We start from the raw sequence: 27,764 nt of genomic DNA, 5'->3' as shown, positions 1-27,764 counted from the left end.
AACTTTCAGACATTCAGTGAGGGAGCAGAAATAAACAAACCAAAAAAAAATAAGGCCAAATGCATCAGATATTTGGTTCAGCAATTACTAATTGACCAACTCTAACAAACAAACATTTAGTTTCCTAAAGAAGAAGAAGAATACAATATAAATTCTATTCAGTTTATAGATAGGTGGCCAAATTTTCTGCTGGTGCAAACTGAAATCCAAGGAGCAGTGCCGATTTACACCATCTCTAGGATTGTTTCAGCTATACTAGGTAAGTGCCTTATCACTAATATGATGTATACATTTTTCATGGACATGATTCAGATTTGTAAACTTAACTGAGAAGAATTAGCTGAGACACAGATGCTTCTTCTTAGTGAAGACATCTACCAGCATTTCTTTCTGCCTTGTACAAAAAAAAAAAAAAGGTTGATTTTTTAATAGGTTCCAACTCCAGTTTTAACTGGTTGCTTCTCTATCCAGATGTTTTGCATTACTGTACTCCTTGCACCATGTGTTCAAGAGGCTGTCTTCTTTGTGCTTCTTCTGATGTAAGCCATGAGACAGATTTTCCTAATAAAATGCATGAATCTTTTAGCAGCAAGAAAGCAAATTATCTCAACAACTGCTGCTTACATCAAAGGCTATCTTGTATTGCTTTCAATTGATTCCTTTTATATTAAGAACAACCTGAATGAAGTTGATTTTGGATGGACGTCTGTGAATTGGTAGAGATGCTGTACTTTTTCATTCTCCAACTGTTTACTTTATGCTTTCACTCTGGAACAGCTTTATTCCCTCTTCTTCACTGTTGTTTAAATAAGGTCATTAAAATGGTGGAGTTATATTAAGACCTAATAATTTTATCTAGGAAAACACACTATATGGCTTGAGAATAAAATGCTTTAACTTTGAGACCACAAACTGAGAAGTTTAATAAGAAATGTATCTCTAATTTACTCTCTAGAGGCAGACAATATTAATTTTACTTACATTTTACAAATAAGTATTTCTACATTTTTCAGGATACTTAGGCCCCAGTTCAACAAGATACTTAAGCATGTCTCTAACTTTAAGCACTTGAATAGTCCCTTTGAAATCAATAGAACTACTCACATGATTAAGCTGAGACCTACAGTACTTAAGTATCTAGATGAATTAGGGCCTTATACTACATCAGTACCTTATGAAACATGCCCAGCAAACATGCCCATGCAGAAGCTCATCAAGTCCACTTTTTGAAGCGAGTCAAAAAAGAAATAAACCTCCATACTCCAATCAATGATCAATAAAAAAAAGTAGTCCATGATTTACTTTCTAGCTACTGCAGTATTAAGGGCCTGATATAAAGCCTAATGAAGTCAATGGAAAGACCCCCACAGACTTCAGTGGATTTTCAATCAAGCCCTAAGAGAAGAAAAAAAACCCTTTTCCTCTCTGTAATGAGTGGTCATAAAACCAGTATCCACTAGAAATGAAGTCACTTTTGGCTGAAATCATATTTTGTTCCACTGCAGCTGAGCATCAGTGTTCTGCAAATTTTGCTTTGTAATTAATGCTTTTTTAACATTCCCTCTCCCACCAAAAGCAATCTTAGCTTTTAACAAATAAAAGACGTTTTTGATGATAGCCCTGATGCAGCAAAGTACTGGAGCACATGCTTAACTCTACGGTCAAAGTCAACACTTTAGGCATGATCTTAAGAACCTTGCAGAATAAGGGACTAAACATGAGCTGTAGGAAATAAACACAATAAAACAATTAACAGAGGTTAAACTTCAAGAAGACTTCAGAGAGATCTGTAAGCAACCAAGAAGAAAATAAAAGATAATAAGCCATATGGTTTCTGTAGAGCAAAAAAAAAAATGTCATGATCAAAGTAATGATCTCTTATTTTTAAAAAACAAGATTTTAGACTTCAAATCTCAAATTATTAGTCTGAGCCAATTTTATTTTCCAGAGTCAAGTATAATATGGTTTTGCAACTGGAAAGCAAACTAAGTAAATCTTAAACTTAACTGTACTATAGATAGATTTTTTCTTGGCTCGTGATTTTATCTGAAGCTAATAAATTGTGCTTTGTAATTTAAATCTATTGTCCAGGTTTCTAGTTTATATATTTTAAAAAATAAAAACACCCTATTTAATTCAGTTTTTAGACTAGCAATCTTCAGAATGTGGTTTGGAGGTTTCTTCTAACTTTAATTGCAAAATTAAATTCAATATATATAGAATTTCCACCAAGGAGAGTTTGAATCACAATAAAGACTTCATGCTGAGCTGAAGAAAGAAGTGTCTCCTTTTTTAAATACAAGGTTTGTTTTGATAATGATTAAGACAGATGCCTCCTTTGGCACAGATCTGCTGCTTTGGAGCATTTGAAAAATCGAATCCACTAGCTGCCTCCACAAGGGCCAGAGTCAGCCATCCTTTCTGGAGTGGAGAAGCATATGTTTACATGTGTCCCACAGATTCCAGTTGGACTACTCAAAGTCACAGAGGATATTACTCAGCATGAGTGAAAGTGGTAAACTGAGGTACTTAATCATTGCCATTTCACTTCATACTAAATGCATAATGTGCATAACATTCAAAAAGTTAAATCACTGGCTTTCAGGCAGTTGTACGAGAAAGATTTGGGAGCTGAACATGAGCATCCAATGTGATGCTGTGGCCAAAGGAGCTAATGTGATTCTGGGATGCATAGACAGGGGAATCTTGAGAAGGAGTAGAGAAGTTATTTTACCTCTGGATTTGGCACTGGTGTGACTGCTGCTAGAATATTATGTCCAGTTCTGGTGCCCAGTATACAATAAGGATGTTGGTAATTTGAAGAGGGTTCAGAGAAGAGCCATGAGAATGGGTGAAGGACCAGAAAACATGGCTTATAGTGATAGACTCAAGGACCTCAGTCTACTTAACTTAACAAAGAGAAGCTTTAATGGTGACTGGATTGTCTATAAGTATCTACATGGGGAACAAATATTTAATAACAAGCTCTTCACTCTAACAGAGAAAGGTATAATACAATCCAATGGCTGGAAGTTGAAGCTAGACAAATTCTGACTGGAAAAAAGGCATACATTTTTGACAGTAAGGGTAATTAACCAATGGAACAAGTTTCTCAGGGTCATGATGGATTTTCCATCACTTACCATTTTTAAATCAGTATTGGATGTTTTTCTAAAAGATCTTCTCTAGGAATTATTTAGGGGAAGTTCTATAGCCTGTGTTACATAGGGGGTCAGATTAGATGATCATAATGGTCCCTTCTGGCTTTCAAATCTATCAGGCAGAGGAAAGTTTACTGGGACACAGTAAAAATGTGACACCACTGCTTTCAACGATACTACGATCTGTTTTGCAGACTTTAGGCACTGGCGCTACCTAGATAACTCTGTTTGATTTTGCCACAGAGGAACGCTGTGTGTTTCCAATTAGCAGTCTCTGATCTAATAAATGAATGTAACAATTCTTTAAAGTTACTTTTCATTAACACAAGTCCCATAAATGTCAGTATTCAAGTATTAGGGGAAAAACATAACAAGATACATTATGAAAATACTGACAGAGCACTAAGCATTGTACTGAGGTTTTGTGCAAGGTTTTAAGAAACCAAGATTGCAGTGTGGTGACTGCTACAAAGGAGTGCTCTTAACCAGTTTCATATGGAACAGTTGTGTCTGAGCTTCAGATCAGGGCTTATTGTATCACACAGAGCCTCACAGTGACTGTATATTACAGGGGTTCTTAAACTGGGGGTCGGGACCCCTCAGGGGGTCACGAGGTTACTACATGGGGGGTCATGAGCTGTCAGCCCCTACCCCAGACCCTGCTTTGCATTCAGTATTTATAATGGTGTTAAATATATTAAAAAGTGTTTTTAATTTATATGGGGGGGGTCGCATTCAGAGGCTTACTATATGAAAAGGGTCACTAGTATAAAAGTTTGAGAATCACTGGTATATTGCATTTTCATGTGACACACTGAGCTAGACTGTGACATTTAAGCCTCAGTCCTGAGAGCAGTGTGGAGTCGTCTCACCTTAGGGAGAGCAATAGAGAGATTATTAACTATGTCACAATCTCTCTAGTATCAGAGGGGTAGCCGTGTTAGTCTGGATCTGTAAAACGCAACAGAGTCCTGTGGCATCTTATAGACTAACAGATGTATTGGAACATAAGCTTTCGTGGGTGAATGTGTATGACAAAGTGGGTATTCACCCACGAAAGTTTATGCTCCAATACATCTGTTAGTCTATAAGGTGCCACAATCTCTCTAGTGTTGACTCTTGTATACAAAGAGTGAGCAATTTCACTCTCCATCAGAGGGGACTGCTGCTAGTATGCTGGTCTTGTTTTGCAGGTTGATTCAGAGGTTGGGTAGGTTCTTAGCTTCTCCTCCTTTCCCCTGCCCCCTTTTTGGATCCTGGCTCTATAAGGGAAGAAAGGCAAGCAGGTGCACAGTCCTTGAGGAGCCATGTAAATATTAATATCCTTCACAAGAATTTGCATGCGGTCACTGGGGTTTTTTTTCTTTGCTTTTGTGTTTTGGACAATGTTCACAGATGTAAAGATTTTATTAATTTGCAAACCAAAAAAGACAATGTATAGCTTAAACCCTTTTACATGAAAAACAACAAACAAAACTAATATGGTTTGGAGATACAGTGAATTGCTTCAAAAAGTTTTCTCTAACATTTTGAATTGCATTCAATATTGCATCAGTACTAAATAAAACCAAATGCTACAATCTGATGACATAGCATTCACTAGTTACCTCCCTCTTTGTTTATGGAAACAAATATACGTGTGTGTGTGTTTGAGCCTTATTCTGTACTCATTAAGGGCCTGATCATGCCAGATGCCTACTCAGAGGAGCTGATGCTCTCCCATTGATATTTAAGGGATTTGAAGGTACCCATCCCCTCTCAGAAGTAGAGCTATGTGAATAACTAATTTTTCGGTTTACTGGCCATTCCAAAAAATTGAAAAAAATTATTTTGAGTCAACTCCAAATTAATTTTTTTTGAAATTTTTGGAAAGCTGAAAAGTTAAACTTTTGTTTAGCATCAAATGAAACATTTTGTTTGACCTGAAATAAAATATTTCATTTCACTTTTGAGCTTTTAATTTTTTTTATTTTACTAACAAAATTGAAGTAAATTTCAAAATGATAAGTCATTTTGAATTGAAAAATTGAAACTTTTCATTGCGGTTTCTTTTTCTTCCAATCATAAGAACAGCCATACTGGGTCAGACCAAGGGTCCATCTAACTCAGTATCCTGTCTTCCGACAGTGGCCAATGGCAGATGCTTCAGAGGGAATGAACAGAACAGGTAATTCATCAAGTGATCCATCCCTGGTCGCACACTCCCAGCTTCTGGCAAACAGAGGCTAGGGAGAGAATGCCTGCCCATCCTGGTTAATAGCCATTGATGGACCTATCCTCCATGAACTTATCTAGCTCTTTTTTTAATCCTAATCAAAACAATTGTTTTGAATTCAACATGAATTTGGAAAATGTTTTGGTCAATCCAACTTGCAAATTTCACCCAGGTCTCCTTGGTGCTCAGTACCTGGCAGGAACAAGCTGTAATTCTTCAATGATCAGTAGGAGATTTTCCTGAGCAAGTGATGAGTAAGGAGAGGGCTGAGTAAGGTCTAAATCTAATGGACCAGATGGTGTGAGCCCCTGTGCAAATACACAAAAGCAAATTTAAAAAAACAGTGACCCCATGCAAATTTTTGTGAAGGATATTTATAAGCCCTGGGTATGTCAAAATTTGCTTTAAAAAAAACTTCCTGAAAGGACAAAGGACAAAGTGCAAAATACAAATTCTATTTTCATAGGGTGAAATTCACTCTATACATCTAATGCCCAGTAGCCAGACTCTATGTGAGTGAATAGCAACTGGGCTGGGGAGGTGAAATCCTATGTTCTAACTGAGAATAGGCTTCCAGCCTTCAGTTCAAACAACCACCTCCCCAAAACAGTCACTATTCCAACCTATTGGAGAGTCTTCTGCAGTCCCTCCACAACAGGGTGAATTTCACCCATTATACTTTAAAATGATCGTAAACAAACAAATTGCAAATATATTGAGTCATCTCCCATTTGAGTTGTAAAGATGAGTAAGGGACCAATCCTGCATGAATATATAGTCTTTATTTAAGCATGTAGTGCCTCTGAAGTCAATGAGACTATTGCTGTGAGCAAAGTTTTGTAAGATCTGACCCACAAACAGTAGGGAAAAAAACTATTTAAAAATACAAAAAACAAGAGCACCCTGTACAGCAATGTGCTGAGCATCTTCAGCTCCCACTGACTTCAGTTAGAGTTGAGAGCAGGCAACATGTCATGGGGGTTGAACTGGGCTATTGGGATCATAAAACTCTATTGATTGAGCTAAGGACCTAGCTCTGTAGCAGGCTCATCAACCTCTATATGTGACCCAGCCTCCACGAGAGGGGGATGGAGTGACATACTGGGTGGGTGTGGCTTACTGTCACTGAAACCAGAAGTCCTGAATTAAAGGCCCAGCACTTCAATGTTTACTCATGCAAATACTTATTATTCCTTAACTTTAATGGGACTAGTCATGGAAATAAGGATTTTATTGACGTCAATCAAAAAGAATACCACTGTCATGATGGGTTGCAAGATCAGGCCTTGATGCCTTAACTCAGCCACACTTCAGCCAGGCACTGCATCACCTACAATTCCACAGCACTAGGAAATCCAGTAAACCATGGGAGGCTGTTGAAAAATGTGTGCCCCACTGTTGAGGAACAACAGGGCACAGATGAACCTTATCTGAACATTTCCTCTCTCCATAGTGCCTTGCCTTGTCCTTAATGTTATTTTAACAGAGTTGTTTCTGTTTGGATTCTTTGTTTGTTCTGTAAAGCCACAGTAATGAAATGCTTTTGTTACAATATACATGCTCTGTAAGGAACAGAGTCAAGCAAAATGGCAGGTTAAACCCTTTTGTGACTGAAATGCATTCTTAAAATCATAATAAAAATAGCTTACGTTTAAAGCAGTAGGCATCAAACTTGCTATGTGGGTAGGGGAAGCCTGTTTGGTTCTCATAGCGATACAGGGTTCTCACCCCAAGTAAACCTCCTCCACACTGGATTCTAGCCACAGACACAGGATAACGCACACTGCCATCAGCCAGCCAGCCATAGTCACATTGGTCAAAGCCATTCCTCCAGGCAGCATGCAGGTCCCCAACTGTAGCAAGAACTGCATCCCTTTTCACACACTGCTTCTTAGCTTCTTCAAAGGTTAGCTTGTTGGGCAGTGTTACATGGAACACATCACCTAGAGGAATAAAAACAAAGGTGAGTTTTACTGAACAGTTCCCTCTTGATACTCCAGTTCCGACTGCCTCTCCATTATTAAGGTTGAGATGCACATTCCATTACCAACTCAATTTAGTCCCATTCCCTCTGTAAGATATTTAGGAAAGGCCTTTCCTTTCGAATTTTGCATGTGTGCTCTGTGGCCAGAGAACCAGATCTGCCCAAAATTCACACTATGTACATGCACATGAAATTCACCCACTCACCACACAGCACACAGATTGAATCTGTGACCTTTCTGTGAGGGAATTATGCAGTGGTTGGAGACAGACTCCTCCCCTCAACATGCCGGCAGGGCACAGGGGAGCCAAACCCTGTGTGACTTCTACTTGAGCCCTGGGCTGAAATAGGCATTGTGACTTCAGTGCACTCAGTGAACCTGGAACATGGTTTGATAGCGCTTATTTTTCTCAGTGAAAGCAAATCTACTCTCTTACATCTGCAGGCCTCTTACCTGGCCCTTCTAGTCATCACTAGGATCTCTCTCAGGGCTCAAAGAATGCAAATGCTCTTTATTGGCTGTTGTAAATCAATGTTCAGAGTGATACTTCTACTAGTCGACTACTGATAGCATGCCCAATGAAAAGAAAAAGAGAATCAGCACTGGACACATTATGGTGTGACTTCAGCTGAAATAGACAAATTAGTCCAGAAGCTCCCTTGTGCACTTTGGCTTCAAGTGAATATTAATTTCCAAGTAACACCTTTCCACTTATAAATTACTCATGGGGTTTGAACAAAATGATTCCTGTGTCTTAGAATCAGTTCCAATGTAAATAGTCCTTTTGTGATTGATCGTTTTTGGAGTTTTGTTTTAGAATCAAACAGAGCTGCTCCTTCACCCACCAAAATAATAACAAACTTAAAACCCATATCCTGGGAATGGTGGAATGTTTGACACCTTCCTCTGTCTAGATTTAAGATTGTAGCTAATGAGATATAAAGTAAAAAATGTTCAGTTAAAGAGAGTAGGGTAAACTCAAGTTGCTTGTTATGAGAAGCTGATTTTTCTCCCATCTTCTCTGGACCAGAATACAAAAGTTCCTATTGCTGGGGAGAGCTGTTTAGCCACATTGGACATGTGATCTGTCTCTAGATAACTTAGCAAAAGACAGATGGAGAGACTGCGTCCCATGAGCAGGTCCAGTCACATCAATATTACACTTGGTTTAGTCCTGAAAGGAATGCAAGTGTGAAAGAAGGCAGTGGGCTAATTTTTTCCTCATTCTTAGAAGCGTTGTGATTTGTTATTATAGCTGTAATATCAATTTCATGGTATGAGTTTCCTTATACAAATTGTAGGGAATTTCTAACCTAGGGATAAATCACTGTAGCCATTAAGGGCCAGATTAGACCTGCTAAGGATGATTCAGAGTAAGGGACAGCACAGAATTGCATCACGCTGAATAGCATCAGGAGGCAAAATGCTTCTCTGAGCTCCTTAGACCACAGTGGGAGTACGCCTACTACTATAGGTAGGGCCCTACCAAATTCACAGCCATGAAAAATGCATCATGGACCATGAAATCTGGTCTTTTGTGTGCTTTTACCCTATACTACACAGATGTCACAGGGGAGACCAAGGTTTCTCAAACTGGGGACCCTGACCCAAAAGGGAGTTGCAGGAGGGTCACAAGCTTATTTTAGGAGGAATTGTGGTATTTCCACCCTTACTTCTGTGCTGCCTTCAGAGCTGAAGTTAGGGTAGCAGTACTCTAACCCCACCCCCATACAATAACCTTGTGACCTCCCCCCGCCCCAACTCCTTTTTGGGTCAGGACCCCTACAGTTACAACACCATGAAATTTCAGATTTAAATTGTGGAAAATTGGGCCCACATTTTTGCATCCACACATAGAATCGTGCATTCCATTCTGCATACTTCTGCCTCTTGTTACTGGATTTACACCTGCAAATGGTGGGAACACTTTTTCATGGTTTCATATTGTGCCTTCATTCTGCTGAAAATCTACCCATCAGTGTCACACAAAGAGCTGTTTATATGGAAGAAACCTTTGCAACCTGCCTGAATTTGCAATGTTAATAATACTGCACATTTGAGTGGTGGGTAGAGTGCCCTTCTTTCTACTGAATCTGTCTAATGATAGACCAGAGGCCAAGTTATTTGGTTCGTTTTTTAAATTCTGCTAGTGTAACAAAGATTCTGTGTCTGAAGCTCAGTTTATGAGCAAAAAATTCATAAATGCTGAAAACAAAAAATGCATTTAAAGAAAAATGTAAACTAACTAAAATGGGGCAAACTGCCCAAAGAGAGTCCAGCTTTTTGTCCATTACCACCTATTTGACATGATATGGGCTTTTTGGAGCTGAAGGCACAAAGAATGCAAAAAGGTGGCAAAGCAATCAGCAAAATACTTTTGTTATTCCACCGTGTATTGTGTAAAGATTAATTTCTTTCAAGAATGCTAGTGTGAAAATAAATAAAAAAATAACTATGTTAAAATAATGGCAGTTTGCATTTGTTCAAGCCAAGAAATTAGATACTTAGAATCCAAAACTTCTAGTTTAAAATCACCCAAACCAAATTCCAATTAACCACACATTGACACTACCAGAAATTAGCCTGCAATCAGCCTGTCCAATATGAAAAGAAACGACAAGTCTATGTGTCAATGTTACTATGACCTGCATTTACAACAGTGTACTAACCATCACGACCAAATATAAAAACAAAATCAAGCAAAACTCTCAAAGCTGTAGATGAGTCTGGTTATATAAATCTGAAAATTTTTAAAAGTTGCTCTGCAGTTTTCCAAAACATAATAAAAGAAAAAAGTTTCCTCCGTCCATTGGGCACATAGGAGAAATATTTCCAAGCCAATCATTAGATAGTCCAGAGGTACTGATCTGATTCACACTAGCACCAAACAGAAGTCTCTGATTTCTGAGACTTAAATGAGAAAGAGAATTCTAATGCATGCATAGGGCTGAATAAGACCAGTATCTGTCATCTAGTTCCTTAGTTCTGACTTTAATTTAAAAGAAGTTTTAGAGCTCATTAATGGCTGTAAGAACCAACTGCTTCCGGAAGAGGAGGAAAGGGGATCTCTGGCCAAATGGTGGTCGATGAAGACATGGCGTTGCAGTGGCCCTTAGTACTCCAATAGGAAGTGTGAGCCATTTAGTCCCTCATTATAGCCCTATAGACAAGTGCTGAGGCTACCCCAATACAAACACGCTGGTGTAGTGATTGCAAAGGACAAAATTAGGTGGTATCCTCTTTGTTCGGGGACAGCTGGCTGATAAATTATTGGAGTTTCTTGTGGATGTACTGTAGGGGAAGGGACGGGAGGGAAGGACCTACTTGTGCTCTCTGCACCCCACCCACAACATATGTCCCAACTACAATGGGGAAATCCTGTGTATCTTGGAGTCTCTGAAGAAAGAGCCAATCTCACTTCATTGTACCCCTGGTCCTTCCTTTCATCGTAGGACAACTTATTCATGCTACTGCCCACTTGTGTCTTCTCCACATAGAATATCAGGGTTGGAAGGGACCTCAGGAGATCATCTAGTCCAACCCCCTGCTCAAAGCAGGACCAATCCCCAGACAGATTTTTGCCCCAGATCCCTAAATGGCCCCCTCAAGGATTGAATTCATAACCCTGCATTTAGCAGGCCAATGCTCAAACCACTGAGCTATCCCTCCCCCCTCAATGGTATAAGTCCAGAGTATGTTTGTAGTTGGTTCTGTCTAAGGACTGATGCATTCACACGATGCTAAGCCCTCCAACTGATTATGGATGTAACACCTGGCATCCACTACAGTGAGCGCTGCAACTTCTTGAGGTGATTGTGCTCAAGGATGCTGTATGTGTAGTTTTGTTAAAGATTTTAGTGTATTTGAAAATATTAAAGACAATAAGTTTCCTTCTTTTTCCTGTTTTTGCCCTTGTCATCTAGTAAGGGCTGGGAAAGGGGTCCTCTGGATCACTTCTTTAGCCAGAATGAGATCAGTTCCCTCCTGCAACATTTATGGCAGTTGTCCCCTCAGGAGCTGTTCAGTGCCCCACAAGGGGAGGAGGAAAGGGGAGAAAATAAAATAGCTTTACATTAATGGTTATCAAATAGGTTTCTAATGCTATAAAACTAATTTTTAAAAACACACAAAAATAAACAAAACTTCTATTGCTTGATTTTATACATTATACCAGGAAAACAGCTAAGCAGAAATCACCCACCTCTCCATCCCAGCCACCACTTATCTGCTCTTGGACCTGCCAGATGGCTGGTGGTGGGTGGAAATCAGAGTACACTGGGGGGGGGGGAATACATTGTAGGATGAAGCAGTGGGGCTGGCTATCCCATAGCAGCTACAGTGCCTGTGCTTTCCATCTACAGCAGCACTGAAATGATTTGAAATCAACTGATGTAGTGAAGGCATTCCCAAGACTTGCTCAGAGCTGAGCCAATCACATTGGTTATTAGTTAACACTTATGAAACACTAAAAGTAAATAAGTGTGGACACAAAGTGTTGTACAAACTTTCCAGACACTTGTGCTGATACTGAAAACTTCAAAAAAATTCTCTGGAGAGATGGAGCTGCAGAAAAAGACCCATTAGGTTACCTAGCCCATCCCTAGGCCAAGTCAGGAATATTACAGTTATGGTTCTGTGTCTTGACTAGGTCACTTTTAAATGACTCAAGAGATAGGAGGTCCACCACTGCCCCTGAGAAAATATTCTACGCTCTGGTGCATATCTATGTACTGTACTGATGCCTGTCATTAGTGTGTATTAGCTTACATGGACTATGTAAATCTGCAAGTTTGCCTTTTTAGAAATAAAATATCTATTTACTTATTTTTTTTAGCTGTAAGAAGCTCAGGATAAATAAGAATTTAAAAGACAGTGATTCTACTTTTAGACCCATCACTCACAGAGCTTAGAGAAAATACTTTGTACATATCTTATCGCAGTGTTTGAAACTCAGGGACTTAATGCCCTCACGCACAAGGAAGGAGTTATTTTGAGAGAATACACCGCTAGTTAAATATATTTTATTAGTTTCATTAGCAACTTTTAAAGCTTCTTAGAAGAAGTCTATAAGGGCCAAATTCTTCTTTCTGTTTGGTAGGTCAGAGGGGATAAGATAAGTGCAAACAGCAGCCAAATTTGACCAGTACTAGGGAATAGCATGTCTTCTCCACATGATATTCCCTTAGCACAGGAGAGGTAAATGTGAAGAGTAAGAGTTAATGCTGAAAATAAACTCATTTAACTCCTCTAGGGATTTCATATGGAAATCCCAAAAGTGTGGTAGGAAATGATGCTATATAGAGCAGATGTGCTCAGGCTCTGCACCCCATCTCCTATTTCAAAATTGGCAGAGAGGCCATCAGTGGGATTTGGGAGAGGGAGTTCACTTAGGTGCTGGTCCTGGCTTCCCCTGGTACTGGTCAAATTTGGCTGCTGTTTGCACTTATCTTATCCCCTCTGACCTACCAAACAGAAAGAAGAATTTGGCCCTTATAGACTTCTTCTAAGAAGCTTTAAAAGTTGCTAATGAAACTAATAAAATATGTTTAACTAGCGGTGTATTCTCTCAAAATAACTCCTTCCTTGTGCGTAAGGGCGTTAAGTCTCATACTTAGCAGGGGGATTACTGCCATCACACATCATGAGCTGCTTAATTATGCTATCTGGAAGCTCCAAGGTTTCCCAACCAAAACATTATGAGTGCACTTTTTTCACACTTACAGAAAACTCGTTTGGCGGGCGAGTGGATGACATAGCCCCCATCACCAAAGCAATGAAGAAACAACTTTTCTTCTTTAAAAAAATGCCAAGAAGTTAAATGCGATCTGTAATGTTTTGATAGCTGGAGTTCATGCTGAGAGGTAACTCAGCAAAATTATTAAGGCAAACCCAGGGCCTGGAGCAGAAATGGAAGAAAAACTAGCTCTCACCGTGCCCTGCAATAGCAAGAGCGAAATGGAAACCATGACAATATTTTGATTACAGACAATAATGCAACGTGTATTATTCTTGGCCCCTTTCTTAGATCAAGTCTCAGGTTGATTCCCTACTCTTGGCAGTCAGAGCACTGAAAGAATCTCCAGGATTTTCCTGTTGTGAGTATTTGCATTGCTTAGTTTTAAAAAACACCTGACCAAAGCTGCTCTTTTTTTTTTTTTTTTTTTTTTTTCTGTCAAATACAACAAGCTAGATGGGGAAGCCAAGCTTTTTGTTGCAGACAAAGGCTGATTCACTACCACTGCTATGCCAATAAGCTTTGGATCTACAGGCTTATCAGGTGGATTTGTAACAAGTTTCATTCCTTTGAAGCTTAATTCACTTATTCACCCTCACTAGAAAAAGTCTCACTGAGTCAGGAGAGTGAGTGGGTGAGTTTCATGAACCATATGCCTTAAAAGCAAGTATGAAAATAGGGGTGGGCCAGAACCACATCCAGAGAGTCCTCACACTGCACGGACTCAGTAATCCAAAGCCCCTCATAGAAGGGGTTAGATGGCTCTCAGCCATCAGAGTCAGCATTTGGGACCCATGATGCCAGTGTCTATTCCCTCTCCAACACCAACCACTGTGGGAAAACTAGAAATGCTAAGGGCAACCTCAGATTTCATTTTTTAAAATTCTATCCTTTCCCCCATGCAGCCCTAAATAAAATAAAATAAAAATAAATTAATATCCTATCTCCTAGAACTGGAAGGGACCTTGAAAGGTCATCAAGTCCAGCCCCCTGCCTTCACTAGCAGGATTAAGTACTGATTTTTGCCCCAGATCCCCAAGTGGCCCCCTCAAGGATTGAACTCACAACTCTGGGTTTAGCATACCAATGCTCAAACCACAGAGCTATCCCTCCCTATCACAGTTTTGGGGTAACTGCACCTCTGATCCCCCTTCATGGTGTGCTCAAGGAATTCCCTCTTCAATCTCCAAGCTCTAGCTGTCACCTCTCTCTGGGCAAAGACTTGTGACCCTTTACTTTCTGACCAGGGGTTTAGTCTCACAGCTTCCTTGTACTTCACTGTATTTATTCCAGCCGGTCTGACTACTGTCCAGCCCCTGTGCTTTGCTTCCTCTCCAAAGGCTATGCCAGCAGTTACCAATAACCAAACAGCTTTTCCAAAGGAGGAGGAAAGAGGTTCTCTGTCCACAGCAAAGTACATGATTTTAGGAGAAAAGCTTTACAGAGAAAGTATATAAAACAATAGCAGGGTCTAATGCATATTTAAGCTTACCAGTGCCTCCCCCACCCTCACTCCTAGGGAGTCCCTGGCAGGTTCCAGTCCTTACAAGCCTTCCACAGGGTGCCCTTCCCTTCTCTCTGGACAAAAGGCATGTCATCTTTTTTTATCAAAATGAAGGGCTCTCTGTCAGTTCAAGTTGGCCCTTTACCCAGGCTCTTCCTTTGTCTTCTAGGGTTCTTGAAGACAGCCAGAATCAGTATATCCAAACCCCCATCAGGGGGTGGCAAGCATCTCTGGATCTGTTTACTGGTCCCAGGGTCTGCAGTAATTACCCACCACTGTTTTTAGTTCCTGGAGGTGCTGCAATGGCCCTCCCGCATGGTGTAGAATACAATCCCTAACCAACAGTGATACCTATAACCTGTACAGAGAACATTCATGAAGTGAACACTATAGTCTCAAGAAAGGTATGCCCGTGTTTGTCTTATCTGCCATAGCCCCTTCTGGGGGCACCTCTGCTCTACCAAGAGTGCTAGAGCTCCTTATTCTGCCCTCCTCCAAGGCTCAGTGACCCACCTTAGGACCAGGGGGTTGTTTGTGTTCACTGCCTCTGCCTAGTAGCTGGGTGCGTAAACTAATAGACAGCTCAATGACCTCTAGGACATCACTATATATACAGGAAATCAAAGGCGAACAGATAAGGATAAAAAAAAACATTTTATCCCTTGACAGGACAGGGGTAAATTAAAAGCAGGGAAAGAAAACTGGTAAGGGAAGTTGGGATATTGAATACATTAGTAACCAACCAATTCCACAGCAATAAACACTAAATATCAACTAATTAGGTAAAAACAACAAAAATGCTCAAAAGTCTCCCCACAAGCTTTAGCTGCTTGGTGGAACTGGAGCTCGCTGTGAAGATCTAGGGTCCCTTACTGGGTACAGGCCTGGCTTACTGGGTGTAGGTTGGCTACTCCAACACTGGGAAGCCGACAGCTCTCCCATTCGGGTGAAGGAGGTCCCTGGTGGCCTCAAGCCCTGATCACCATGGCTCCTGGAACTGGCAGGGGGGGGGGTGTCTATGGGCTCAGCTGTCAGATAGTCCTTACAGGTATAGTGGAGCCTTGGGCCTTAGTCTCTCTGTTGTGTAGCTGGGGCTTTGGTCAGTATCAAGCCTTCGGGCCAAAAGAAACAAAGGAAGCAACTCCAGGGCTGCTACCCCTCCAGCTGCTGTAAGTTGATGACCTGCAACAACCTCTCACAAATATTGTCCCTGCCTGAGCTCAGCTCACATATTGGGCAGTCCCAGTCATGTGCAGGCTCATTTAGGTCTGCAGTTGGTTGCCTGATCATGTTAATCAGACTCTGGCCTGCTAACTCCTCTTCCTCACATATATTGTGTCTTTCCAGGCATGCTTGGGAGGTTCCAGCTTTGTGCGGGTTCACCAGAGCCTGCCCTGCCCTGCTTATCAGTCGGGACTCCTGGTCCAGCTCCCACGGTCTGTGTGTGTCCCTCAACCACAGATGTGGCAGGCAATCTCAGTAGCAGTTCCACTTTCACAGATAGCCTTGAAATCAGAAACCAGTCCCTAGGGTTGCAAAGTCACCTAAGTGTTGGATGCCCAATTTCCATTAATATCAATAGGAGTCAGGCATCAAAATATTATCTTGTTAACCTTCCCCAAAGCTCTTAGTCCTATTCTGCGCAAAGTGATGTGAGAATACTAGACAGGAATTTATTACATTTGGAGGAGCTAGTAGGAGACATTTTTTCCTCACAGGCCTGCCCCCAAAGGCTAAGGTGAGCTGCACCTCATTAAACTCAGAAGTAGCAGCTGTGACCCAGCACCACAGTTTTACTGGTTCTTATTTGTTGATAGGGGCCAAGTGAATTTTGAACCCTCCACAGGCTTTTCAGGCAAATCTCTTTCATGTGTGCCTTACTCACAGGAAGCGCCCCATTCACTCCTCTTCCTCCTCCTCCCCACCCCCGTTGCTTGCTGCTTTTCCCTCTTCCTCCTCCTCTTCCTCCCTCCGCTCCCTTCTGCCCAGATCAGGAGGGAATCGCCTGCAGAGCCGGGACTAGAAGTTGCAGCTGCCCAAAGCGGTAGGATGTGGCCCCAGCTGAGTAGGGGCTGGTATGGGTGATGATCTGCCTCCTCCATGCCTCTCCTACCTGCAGTAACCAGACTTTGGGATTCAGTCAGTAGTACTGACTGGACACTATCAGGTTCCCCTTTTGACCAAACTTTCCGGTCAAAAACTGGACACCTGGCAACCCCCAAAAGCCTATAGAAATCAATAGAAAGAGTGCTATTGACTTGGATGGGCTTTGGAGGAGTTCTCAGAAGAATACCCTAAGCATGAAGTTTTATTCTGAAAGGATGTTCCTTTTTATTCTTACACAAATTTCAATGACAACAGCAAGAACTATATAAGAGTGAATGGAAAATGTTGAAAGGCCATCTGGTTTTCTATTGGTTCCCTACACCAAGTGGGAAAAAAAGGTGTGTCATGGGAAAGGGGTTTTTGGAATCTTCCCAACCTCCACCCCAAAAAAAATTTCCTAGCACAACTCCTTGTTTGCGTGTTACACATACATGGCTTCTACATGGCTTTGGCCAGTGGACCACATCCCCCAGCCTTCCACTTCATCAGTGGGCAATGGTGAAGGGACTTCACTTAGACTTCACTGGCACTTCCCAAATTTCAAATTCATACTTATCTGGGAGCTGAACAGGAAGACTCATTTTCTAATCATTCACTTCAAATCAATAGGCATTGTAATATAGCTAGTTGGACACTTGTTTCAGATGGAAGTGAAGTTAAGCAGGCAATGAGGTTACAGCAAGGTCTTTAGAATTGAATCTAAATTAATAGCCCATTTATGAGACCTGTAAGCACTGGTATATTAATAAACATATTCAAAATCTCGCATAATGAAGTGAAATGAACTATAAAAAGTGTAAATCAGCCTATTATAAGCCACCATGCCCACACCTAGTTTGATAAAAAAGAGATTGGAAACAGTTTTTCATTATTATAGTTCTGAAGTTTGAAACCTACATAATAATTCCCCCATGTTTTTTTTAACAAAACTCAAAATATTTTATTCATAATTATGCACAGCCTTTAATCTCCACGTCTTTTCTCTGAATAAGGAAATGGTAAGATTTAGCCTAGATGGCTGGTTTTAATTTAGACTAATTGTTTGTGTTGCATCTAGAAATTCATGTCTCAGGCAATGTAATTTTATAAAGCCAGAAAGGAAGAAAAAAGAAAGTTGAAATGCCGCTTGCTCATACACATCTTTGTCTGTAACTAATCAAATAAATAATGTGAATTCAGTACATATTTCAGCTAAAGTCTATTGCAAATATTTCCATGCTCTTATGAGACCATCTGGTCTAACATTGCCCCTGACACAAGGCTCCCAACTATTGAGCGAACATTTCCAAGATGAGCATCTTTATTATGGGCTAGATTCCAATACCCTTACTCAAGCAACTCCTTACTCTATGAGTAGTCCCATTGACTTCAGTAATACTACTCATGAAGTTATAATAGCCAGGGCATAGGCAGCTGGCCCAATAATGTCTACTGGGTCGGGGTCAAAAGCAGGAGTCAAGACTAGCTACCAAGTCATCAGGAAATGGGCATCAAAGTCAAGACAGGCCAGGTTCGAAGGCAAGAGTCAGGAGCAAGACAGGACAAAACATGATGTCTGAGGCTGTAGCAAGCCAAAGTCTCCACTGTGGCTCAGATGCTCCTGGTTTAAAGAGTTTGTGTGGGTTAATCAGAGGGCTGCAGGGTTCTGTTGCACTGACCTTTTCAGGCAGTACTTCCTGCAGTGCTAACCCTCCAGTAACTGTTGGGTGTTGCTTTGCCTTGCTCCCCAGTGGCAACACAGAGGTATCAGTCAGCCAAGACCCTATAACCCCAGGATCTAGACCAGGGGTGTGCAAACTTTTTGGGCCGAGGGCCACATCTGAGTGGGGAAATTGTATGCAGGGCCGGGGCAGGGGGTTGGAGTGCGGGATGTGGGACGGAGTGCAGTGTGCAGGAAGGGGCTCGGGGCAAGGGATTGGGGCAGAGGAGGGGTGTGCGGTGCATGAGGGGGCTCAGGGAAGGGAGTTGGGGTGCAGGAGGGGTGCGGAGTGCAGGAGGTGGCTCAGGGCAGGGATGCGGACTGCAGGAGGGTCTCAGGGCAGGGGTTGGAGTGCAGAAGGGGTGCAGGGTGCAGGGCAGGGGGCTTAGGGCAGGGAGTTGGGGGGCAGGGTGCAGGAGGGGTTCAAGCTCCGGCCCGGCGCCACTTACCTAAAGCGGCTCCAGGGTGGCAGCAGCGCACACTGGGGCCAAGGCAGGCTTCCTGCCTGCCTGCCTGCCTGCCCTGTCCCCGGCCCTGCACCACTCCAGGAAGCGCTGCAGCCCCTGGGGGAGGAGGGGCGGAGGGCTCAGCTTGCGCTGCCCTTGCTGCACCTCCAGGTACCTCCCCCGAAGCTCCCATTGGCCGCAGTTCCCCATTCCCGGCCAATGGGAGCTGCGGGGCAAGGGCAACATACGCGGAGCCCTCTGCCCCCCCCCCCCCAGCCTGCGGGCCACTTCTGAGAGCCGCCACGGGGGGCAATCCCGCGGGCCGGATCCAAAGCCTTGAGGGGCCAGATCCAGCCCACGGGCCGTAGTTTACCCACCCCTGATCTAGACACAGAAATCCTTACAGAAGTAAGGTATGAATGTGAATAAGGCTAGCAGATCTGGCCTTTAACAACATCTTAGAATAGTACCTGCCTGTTCTTGGTTCCAAATCATAATTAAGATGGAAAATATCTTGTATGAGCCCAGTTCTGTGAGGTACTGACTACCCTCCATTCCCTTTGTCTTTAATGGGAGTTGAGAGTGCTCAGCACCTCACAAGAGAAGCTCAGTCAGCCTGTTGCAGAATCAGATCCTAAATGAACAGGGCAATAATAAACACTATGTGGCTTCAAATCCTAAAAGCTATGGGCTGTTTCCATGGAATTCATGTGTTATTTATGCAGCAAACAAAACAAAATGTCCTTTTATGCAATGTTTACTCTCCACATAAATTACTTCTATCTGCAGTTTATCAAATTCTCCATGGGCAAATGGTTTCACTCGTTTATTCTCTTTTGTGCTATGTAGTTTCTTGAATTCAAAATCACCTCTTGTCCTTCTAGCAACCATTTTTGTAGAAGCAGAGCACTATCATGGTTCTTTAACCCTTATGTGAAAAGGTAAAGAGCCCACCATCTTGCTAAATTTCTAGGGACATGCTGGTAAGGGTATGAAGAATTACCATTCACCTTCTATATCTTCTTGCATCTGTTTTCCTCCATAGATGAGAGGATATAATACTGATGGCAGTATATAATACTGATGCCATATATCCATACTCAGGTCCTAGAGTAGATTTTTCTTATATTTTTCTGAGCCTGGACATTTCCATTTCATTGAAAACTTTAGCCCATACAAAAGTAGAAGAATCTCAGGCTAGATGATCATAATGATATCTTCTGGGCTTGAAATCTATTAAGACTATAATGGAAACTATTTTGCAACCCTTACCTACCGTGGGTGCTACAAGCTCATTTGTCCACAAGCAAAAAAATAGCATTAATGCATTGTTTAGGTTGAGAAATCAAGCCCTTGGAAGTTAGGAAATTCCATAAGCCATGGTGCTCTTCCACTGTTAATCTAGCCACACTCAAATCCTATATTTCTTATGAAATATGTTTAAAACATAGGGCCAGATCCTCACCTGGCTTTGATGGAGCTATGCTGATTTACACTAACTGAAGAGCTGGCCCAGAAACAATACTATATTAATGTTTATATTTTACAAGAAAAAGCAGGAATATCTATGAAACAAGGGGCTGTTAATGTTACCTGAATATCTTGGGGGGGGGGGGTGGGGGGGGTGGCAATGGGGTATTGAGGCTTTTACTTGTTCAGATTTAGCCCATTTCAAATAATGAGTAATATGTGACTGCCGTTTGGTGACTTATATGTGGTCTCAGTCCAATTCCTAAAGAAAAAAATGTCTTCACCACAAAAGAACATTACCAGGATTGGCACTAGCTGGTACTCTTCTTGGCAATCTCAGCACAGAGACTGTCACCAGGTGGATGCCTCCTGAGCACTTCCTAATGGCCAACAGTCCCCTGCGTCAGTTTCCACCTTCAAGGGGCTTTCTCCATGACTCACAGACCCTTTTGTCCATTCACACCCCTTCTCAGGTTCTGATTTATTAAATTAACAAACATTCAAAATGAAGTTCTCCAGTCTTTCCTCAAGTCCACCCCATTACATTCCTGTCAGGTCACTCCCATGCTTTTCCTGCCTGTAGTCTCACTCCGCAAATCCCAGGTGCCCCTGCTGGAGCCTACTCTCACCCATCAGCCTCAATAATCCACTCTGTTCTCCCGAGAACCCTCTGAGAACTCTCACTCGGCAGTTTCCTTCTGCTCTTTATAGGAGAATCAGGTGATCCTTGCTCAGGTGTGCCTCATTAGAAATCAGGGTTGGCTGCCCTCAGGCCTCTAGCCCATAAAGTGCCAAGCCACCCCGTTACAGAGACAAAGGATTGAATGGGCCACAGAGACTGAACTACTAACTCACCCCTAGCAGTGGTCTCTCCAGATTAGGATGATGGCCCATTGCCATTGCTGCTGTTATCTGCAATGTGACTAGCTGGAGGACTTTAGGTTGGACTTTTCACAAGCGTTCAGTGTTGGCCTAAATCTATTCCCATTGAAGTCAATGGTAAAACTCCCACTGATGTGAATGGAAGCAGAGTTAAGCCAACAACGAGCAGTCATGAAACTTCCCCCATTAATATGCTACCCTCAGTCGAGCATCTTTCATGAGCACTTGCTTTTTTTAAATTTCAGAAAAACTGCACTACTGCCATGTGCACTTCATTTTTGCCTTTCAACGATGTATGCACTAAACGCACATTACTGATGCTTATTTAAAGCAATAACAATACTACTGTCTCTTATCACCAGGAAGTGACTATAATATTATGAACAGTTAATATAACAGGTAAAAGCTGGCATAGTTTCAATAGTTCTCTTCTGGGCGCTATTTTGAACCTGACCCTGCATCTACCGAAGTTCATGGCAACACTCCCATTGACTGCAGTGGGTGCAGGATCAGAGTCTTTATCCATATAGATATTCAGAACAGAATGAGAATTTTAGACAATAACTGAAATATAAAATAAAAACAATCAAAACCTTACAATCTATCATGTAATTATTATTCCTTTATTTAAATTTGAAGACACATACAGTTCAGCTAGTTCAATGTTCCACGGACTTTGACAGAGCTATACTAATTTATGCCAGTTGAGGAACATAAGACCATAAGAATGGCCCTACTGGGTCAGACCAAAGGTCCATCTAGCCCAGTATCCTGTCTTCCGACAGTGGTCCGTGCCAGGTGCCCCAGAGGAAATGAACAGAACAGGTAATCATCAAGTAATCCATGCCCTGTTGCCTATTCCCAGCTTCTGACAAACAGAGGCTAGGGACACCATTCCTACTCATCCTGGCTAATAGCCATTGATGGACCTATCCTCCATGAATGTATCGAGGTCTCTTTTGGCCTTCACAACATCCTCTGGCAAGGAGTTCCACAGGTTGACTGTGCGTGGTGTGAAGAAATACTTCCTTTTATTTGTTTTAAACCTGCTGCCTATTAATTTCATTTGGTGACCTCTAGTTCTTGTGTTATGAGAAGTAGTAGTAATTTCTCTACACCAGTCATGATTTTATAGACCTCAATCATGTCTCCCCTTAGCCATCTCTTTTCCAAACTCAAAAGTCCCAGTCTTATTAATCTCTCCTCATACGGAAGCCATTCCATACCCCTAATCATTTTTGTTGCCCTTTTCTGAACCTTTTCCAATTCCAATATATCTTTTTTGAGATGGGGTGACCACATCTGCAAACACTATTCAAGATGTGGGCACACCATGGATTTATAGAGAGGCAACATGATAGTTTCTGTCGTATTATCTATCCCTTTTTTAATTTTTCCCAGCATTCTGTTCACTTTTTTGACTGCCGCTGCACATTGTGTGGATGTCCATAAAGAGTATAGTTTGGAATTGATAGCTCTGGTAATGTGTTAAGATGGAACAGTAGAAACTTCATTGAATGAAACTCTACTCACAGGGAAACAAAGTGAAAGTCTCATACTGTTTCAGTGCATTGAAACATGACAGCCATATGTCTGGTTACTGTGGATTTCTGCATATAGGGTAAAATTCACAGCACAAAGGCTGAGTATAAGTCTACATGGAGGTGGAGAGAGCGGGGAGAGAATCTATCTTTAAATACATCTTAAATGTTTATATTGTGTCAATTAGTATAGTGTCTAAGCATGGAGGTATCTAGTATCTAAAATACGCCCCAATCCCACTAGACAAGTGCAGGGTAGTTAGCTATGCTAACTATAGCTGCTACATTAGCCTATCGGCTGAAGTAAGGGCATGCAGGGATCACAACATGATGTGGGAATCTGTGGCCATTGGACCCTCACATCTCACAACTCTCCCCCAAATCCATGCTGTTTTGATCTTCATAGAGCTGGCACAGAATCTAACTTTGCTATAGACAGGGGTTCAAAGTCCCTTGGTTCTCATGCTTCATCATTGCCCATCCCCCACACAACGGACCCACAGCTGTTGTACTGTACTGGGAGGCCTTCCACAGACAAATTTCACATGAATTGATGTCATATTGTGGAATCAAAGACAGTTCTACTAAACATGCTGCACATGTCTCAGAGCTATGTTATACTGTGAAAGCCTTTTATTTCCAAAATTCAACATTAAGCTTGGATTGTCATTTAATATCTACCTAATTCTGGAGTTACAGAAAGGTAAGCACCTTAGCTATATACTTTAGGAACCATAATATAGTTAATATGTAAAATATATGCATCTTTAGTTCTATGCAGTACATTCAAATGTTAGATACTTCAAGAAATGTTTGTTTCTTTTTTTAACATTCTAAAAATGTGAAGACATGTTCCAATAGCAGTTTTGCATTAAGGATTACTGTCACTAACTATAGAAGCTCCAAACCTGAATACCCATTTGGGAACCACCACCTCCACAGTCTCCTTTAATTAAGGCCTGCTATACCACAAACTACAGGTTCATTTCATCCAACCATTCTTTTTCATATGCAAAATGACTAGGATGTCTTTTATACAAAAAGCAACAAAGAGTCTTGTGGCACCTTATAGATTAACAGATGTATTGGAGCATAAGCTTTTGTGGGTGAATACCCACTTCGTATTCACCCACGAAAGCTTATGCTCCAATACATCTGTTAGTCTATAAGGTGCCACAGGACTCTTTGTTGCTTTTTATAGATCCAGACTAACACGGCTACACCTCTGATACTTTTATACAAAAGTTCTTATTTTAGTGTCTTGCCATGTTAGATTCTCCAATTATTTTAGCTTTCAAAGAGACCCTTATTTATGTTGCAATCTTACCTTCCAGGTGATCCACGTAGCAATATACATCATAAGTTTCATTGGGAAGACGGAATCCATATGTTCTAACTCCTTCCTTTCCCATTTTATCTCCATAGCAGCCAATTCTGGGTTGCCTGATTGGATATCTGGAATACAGTAAGTTAATATTTATTGTTACAGTACATTAACATTTTATTGCATTTTAAGTATGAACAGATCAAGCCAATTAATTTTGGGAAATGCTGTCAAAAGGCAATTTGAACAACTCACCTAACAGTTTGGTCAGACAACCAACCAGCATCGCATTGCTCAAATCCATCTTCATATGCAGCTTTCAGCTGATCAGGGTTTGCTATGACAGCACCATTGTTCAAACAAGCCTGCTGAGCATGTTGAAAATTCAGCGTATATCTACTGGTTGCGGCACGATAGTGAAACACAACACCTACAAAGACAACAAACTCATGGTAGTGACACAAGTTGCATCACATTTGCTATATTCATTATACAGTAATATTATCCTGATACAACTATAATAAAAAAAAATAAGGAGACTCCCTCTTTGTACAATAATAACAACATGCTGTTACAAGATATTCAGTAGTAAGTATGATCATGTCTCCCTCTAGTGATGGCCACTAATGACTAGATAACAGCCTGCTACTACTCAGAGTTGGAGAAATTCTTTTAGCTCAAATGGTAGAAACCTGTGATTTTGGTGAAGAAGGTCCCTGGTTTGATCTCTACATGATGTCTGTCTCTGCAGCCCAGATTAGTTACAAATATAGTAATACTATTTATAAACATCTGAAGATTGGTCACTTTTTATATTCCATACAATTATATTTTCTTTTATGTACTAAAAATATTACAAACTACATAAAGCTTTCTTGTATTTGCGGATTCCTGATTATGACAATTGGCAGAATTTAGAAAATAAAAATTAAAAACTTCAGAGCATTAAAAAAAGTTTAGTTCTAGTTAGGGGCCAATTCTGTTCTCAATATAAGTGCAAATCCCACTGACAGCAGCAGCAGCTGCACATGCATATCTAAGAGTAGAACTAATGGCTAAATTGCCCTGTTCTGTTCATTGCCTCAGAAGCATCTGGCACCAGTCACTGTCAGAAGACAGGATCATAGATTAGAGGGACCATTGGTCTAACCCAGTATGGCCACTCTTACATTCTTATGACTGAAAAAGTGTACTAACATTCAATGGGCATACATTTTTTTTTTTACTCTTCAAGATCATTCTTCCCCTATCCCCATGCCTTTAAAGTTAAACAACAATGGATGCTGCATGATGATCTTTGAAAAATACTACACCTCTACCCTGATATAACGCTGTCCTCGGGAGCCAAAAAATCTTACCACGTTATAGGTGAAACTGCGTTATATCGAACTTGCTTTGAGCCGTCGGAGCACGCATCCCCGCCCCCCTGGAGCGCTGCTTTACCACGTTATATCCGAATTCGTGTTATATTGGGTCATGTTATATCGGGGTAGAGGTGTATATAGTAGAACCTAATTAATCACTGAAGTATCAATTACACATTACTAAGAGTTATGAACTAGCAAATAAATCTCTGTGTTTAATAAAAAAGCAAGGTAAATATATTATACAATGTGCTTGTTCTTCTATTTTGAAATTTTAATTTTATTGTAATATTTAATTATGTGCTCATTAATGTACTCTAATATATTATGAAGAAATGATGGAGCCTTCGTAATATGCGATTTCACTATAGTTATTTGCCATTAAAACTTTGCTGAGAAGCAGGAAAAGATCATTATTTTCTGTATGAACTCGAAAGTGGTAAAGTGCAGATTAAAGTAGGTCTATAATTTTTAGAAATGATTTTGCCCATGAGGACAAATTCAGATCTGGTGTAATTTCAGTGGCTTCTGTGGAATTAATTGTCATAATCAGAGGTCTGAATGTGAACCATAGATGGTATACATTCATAGATTCATAGACTTTAAGGCCAAAAGGGGCCACTGTGAGCATCTTGTCTGACCTGCACATCTCAGGCCACAGAACCTCACCAGCCCACTCCTGTAATAGAACCATAACTTCTGGCTGAGTTACTGAAGTCCTCAAATCATGGTTTAAAGACTTCAAGTTACAGAGAATCCACCATTTACTCTAGTTTAAACCAGCAATTGGTCCATGCCACATGCTGCAGAGGAAGGCGAAAAGCCCCCAGTTCTCTGCCAATCTGACCTGGGGAAAATCCCTTCCCAACCCCAACTATGGCAGTCAGTTAGACCCTGAGCATGTGGGCAAGACCCACCAGGCAGATAACTGGGAAAGAATTGTCTATAGTAACTCAGAGCCCTCTCCATCTTGTGTCCTACCTCTAGCTGTTGGGGATTTTTAATACAGGCAGTCACCAATGGGCCACATGCCATTGTAGGCAGTCCCACCATACCATCCCCTCTTGAAGCCAGTTAGGTTTTTTGCCCCCACTGCTCCCTTTGGAAGGATATTCCAGGATTTCACTTCTCTGATGGTTAGAAACCTTCATCTAATTTTAAGCATAAACTTGTTGATGGCCAGTTTATATCCATTTGTTCTTGTGTCAACATTGGCACTTAAATAACTCCTCTCCCTTCCTGGTATTTATCTCACCTCAGCCTTCATTTGGTTAGGCTAAACAAGTCAAGCTCCCTGAATCTCCTCTTGTAAGGTAGGTTTTCCAGTTTTCTGATCATCCTACTAGCACTTCTCTGCTCCGTCCCAGTTTGAATTAATCTTTCTTAAACATAGGGAGACCAGAACTGTACACAATATTCCAGAAGTGGTCTTACCAGTGCTTTGTACAATGGTATTAACACATCCCTATCTGTACTGGAAATACTTCGCCTGATGCAGCCTAGGATTGCATTAGCCTTTTTCATGACCGTATCACATTGGTGGTTCATAGTCATCCTGTGATCAACCAATTACATTCTGGTCTCTCTCTTCTTCTGTCACTTTCAACTGATAAATCCCCAGTTAATAGCAAAAATTCTTGTTGTTAGTCCCTAAGTGCTTGACTTTGCACTTTGCATTATTAAATTTCATCCCATTTCTTTTACTCTAGGTTTCAAGGTCATCCAGATCTTTTTGCATGATATTCTGGTCCTCCTCAATATTAGCAATCCTAGCTTTGTGTCATCCTCAAATTTTATTAGCACATTCCCACTTTTTGTACCAAGGTCATTAATGAAAATGTAAAATAAGATTGGTACCAAGACCAATCCCTGAGGAACTCCACAGGACCTGGAAACCAAGCAATTCCAGGGGACAACTGATAAAAGAACAGGGACAGGAGTGAGGTCAAAGGGTCAAATGAAGGGAACCTGATGGGGACACAGAGCAGAGGCAGCAGGACAGTGATAGAGGGGAGCTATGTAAGCCCCAGGATGATGAGAGCCTTATTCCCTGCAGAGGGAAGAGAGGTTGCCATAGATTAATTAGAGCACCTGAAGCCAGTCACCTGATAAAAACCCCTGCTTCAATCAGACAGAGGAAGGAGTTGAAGCAGAGTAGTTTGGTGTTGGAGCAGAGAGCAGTTTGGAGAAGTGCTGTGGTGGGCCAGAAGACCAAGACCCTAGGTAAAGGAAAACCCAGCTTGTGCAGAGCAGAGGGACTCCACAGAGACAAGGGGTTGGGAGAAACTTGGCCCAAGCAGAGAGAGGGCAGGAAGCCCCACAAGCTGAAGGAC

The 27,764-nt window shown here is 41.4% G+C and overlaps 1 protein-coding gene across 5 annotated transcripts in view; it reads right to left on the bottom strand.

Annotated features, from left to right (window-relative positions):
* Window positions 1-27,764, bottom strand: part of VCAN (versican) — a 137,205-nt gene that overhangs the window by 75,501 nt on the left and 33,940 nt on the right. For all 5 annotated transcript variants that reach the window (XM_065599135.1, XM_005288159.5, XM_065599136.1 and 2 more), the window contains 3 exons: window positions 24,323-24,497; window positions 24,071-24,198; window positions 7,026-7,319 (listed from right to left, as the gene is read on the bottom strand). In XM_065599135.1, the coding sequence (XP_065455207.1) occupies window positions 7,026-7,319; window positions 24,071-24,198; window positions 24,323-24,497 (597 nt within the window). The remainder of the gene's footprint in view (window positions 1-7,025; window positions 7,320-24,070; window positions 24,199-24,322; window positions 24,498-27,764) is intronic.

Source organism: Chrysemys picta, chromosome 6, assembly GCF_011386835.1.
Source record: "Chrysemys picta bellii isolate R12L10 chromosome 6, ASM1138683v2, whole genome shotgun sequence".
Lineage (NCBI taxonomy): Eukaryota > Metazoa > Chordata > Testudines > Emydidae > Chrysemys > Chrysemys picta.
The sequence above is the reverse complement of the archived record's forward strand: the minus strand, read 5'-3'. Positions and strand labels throughout refer to the sequence as shown.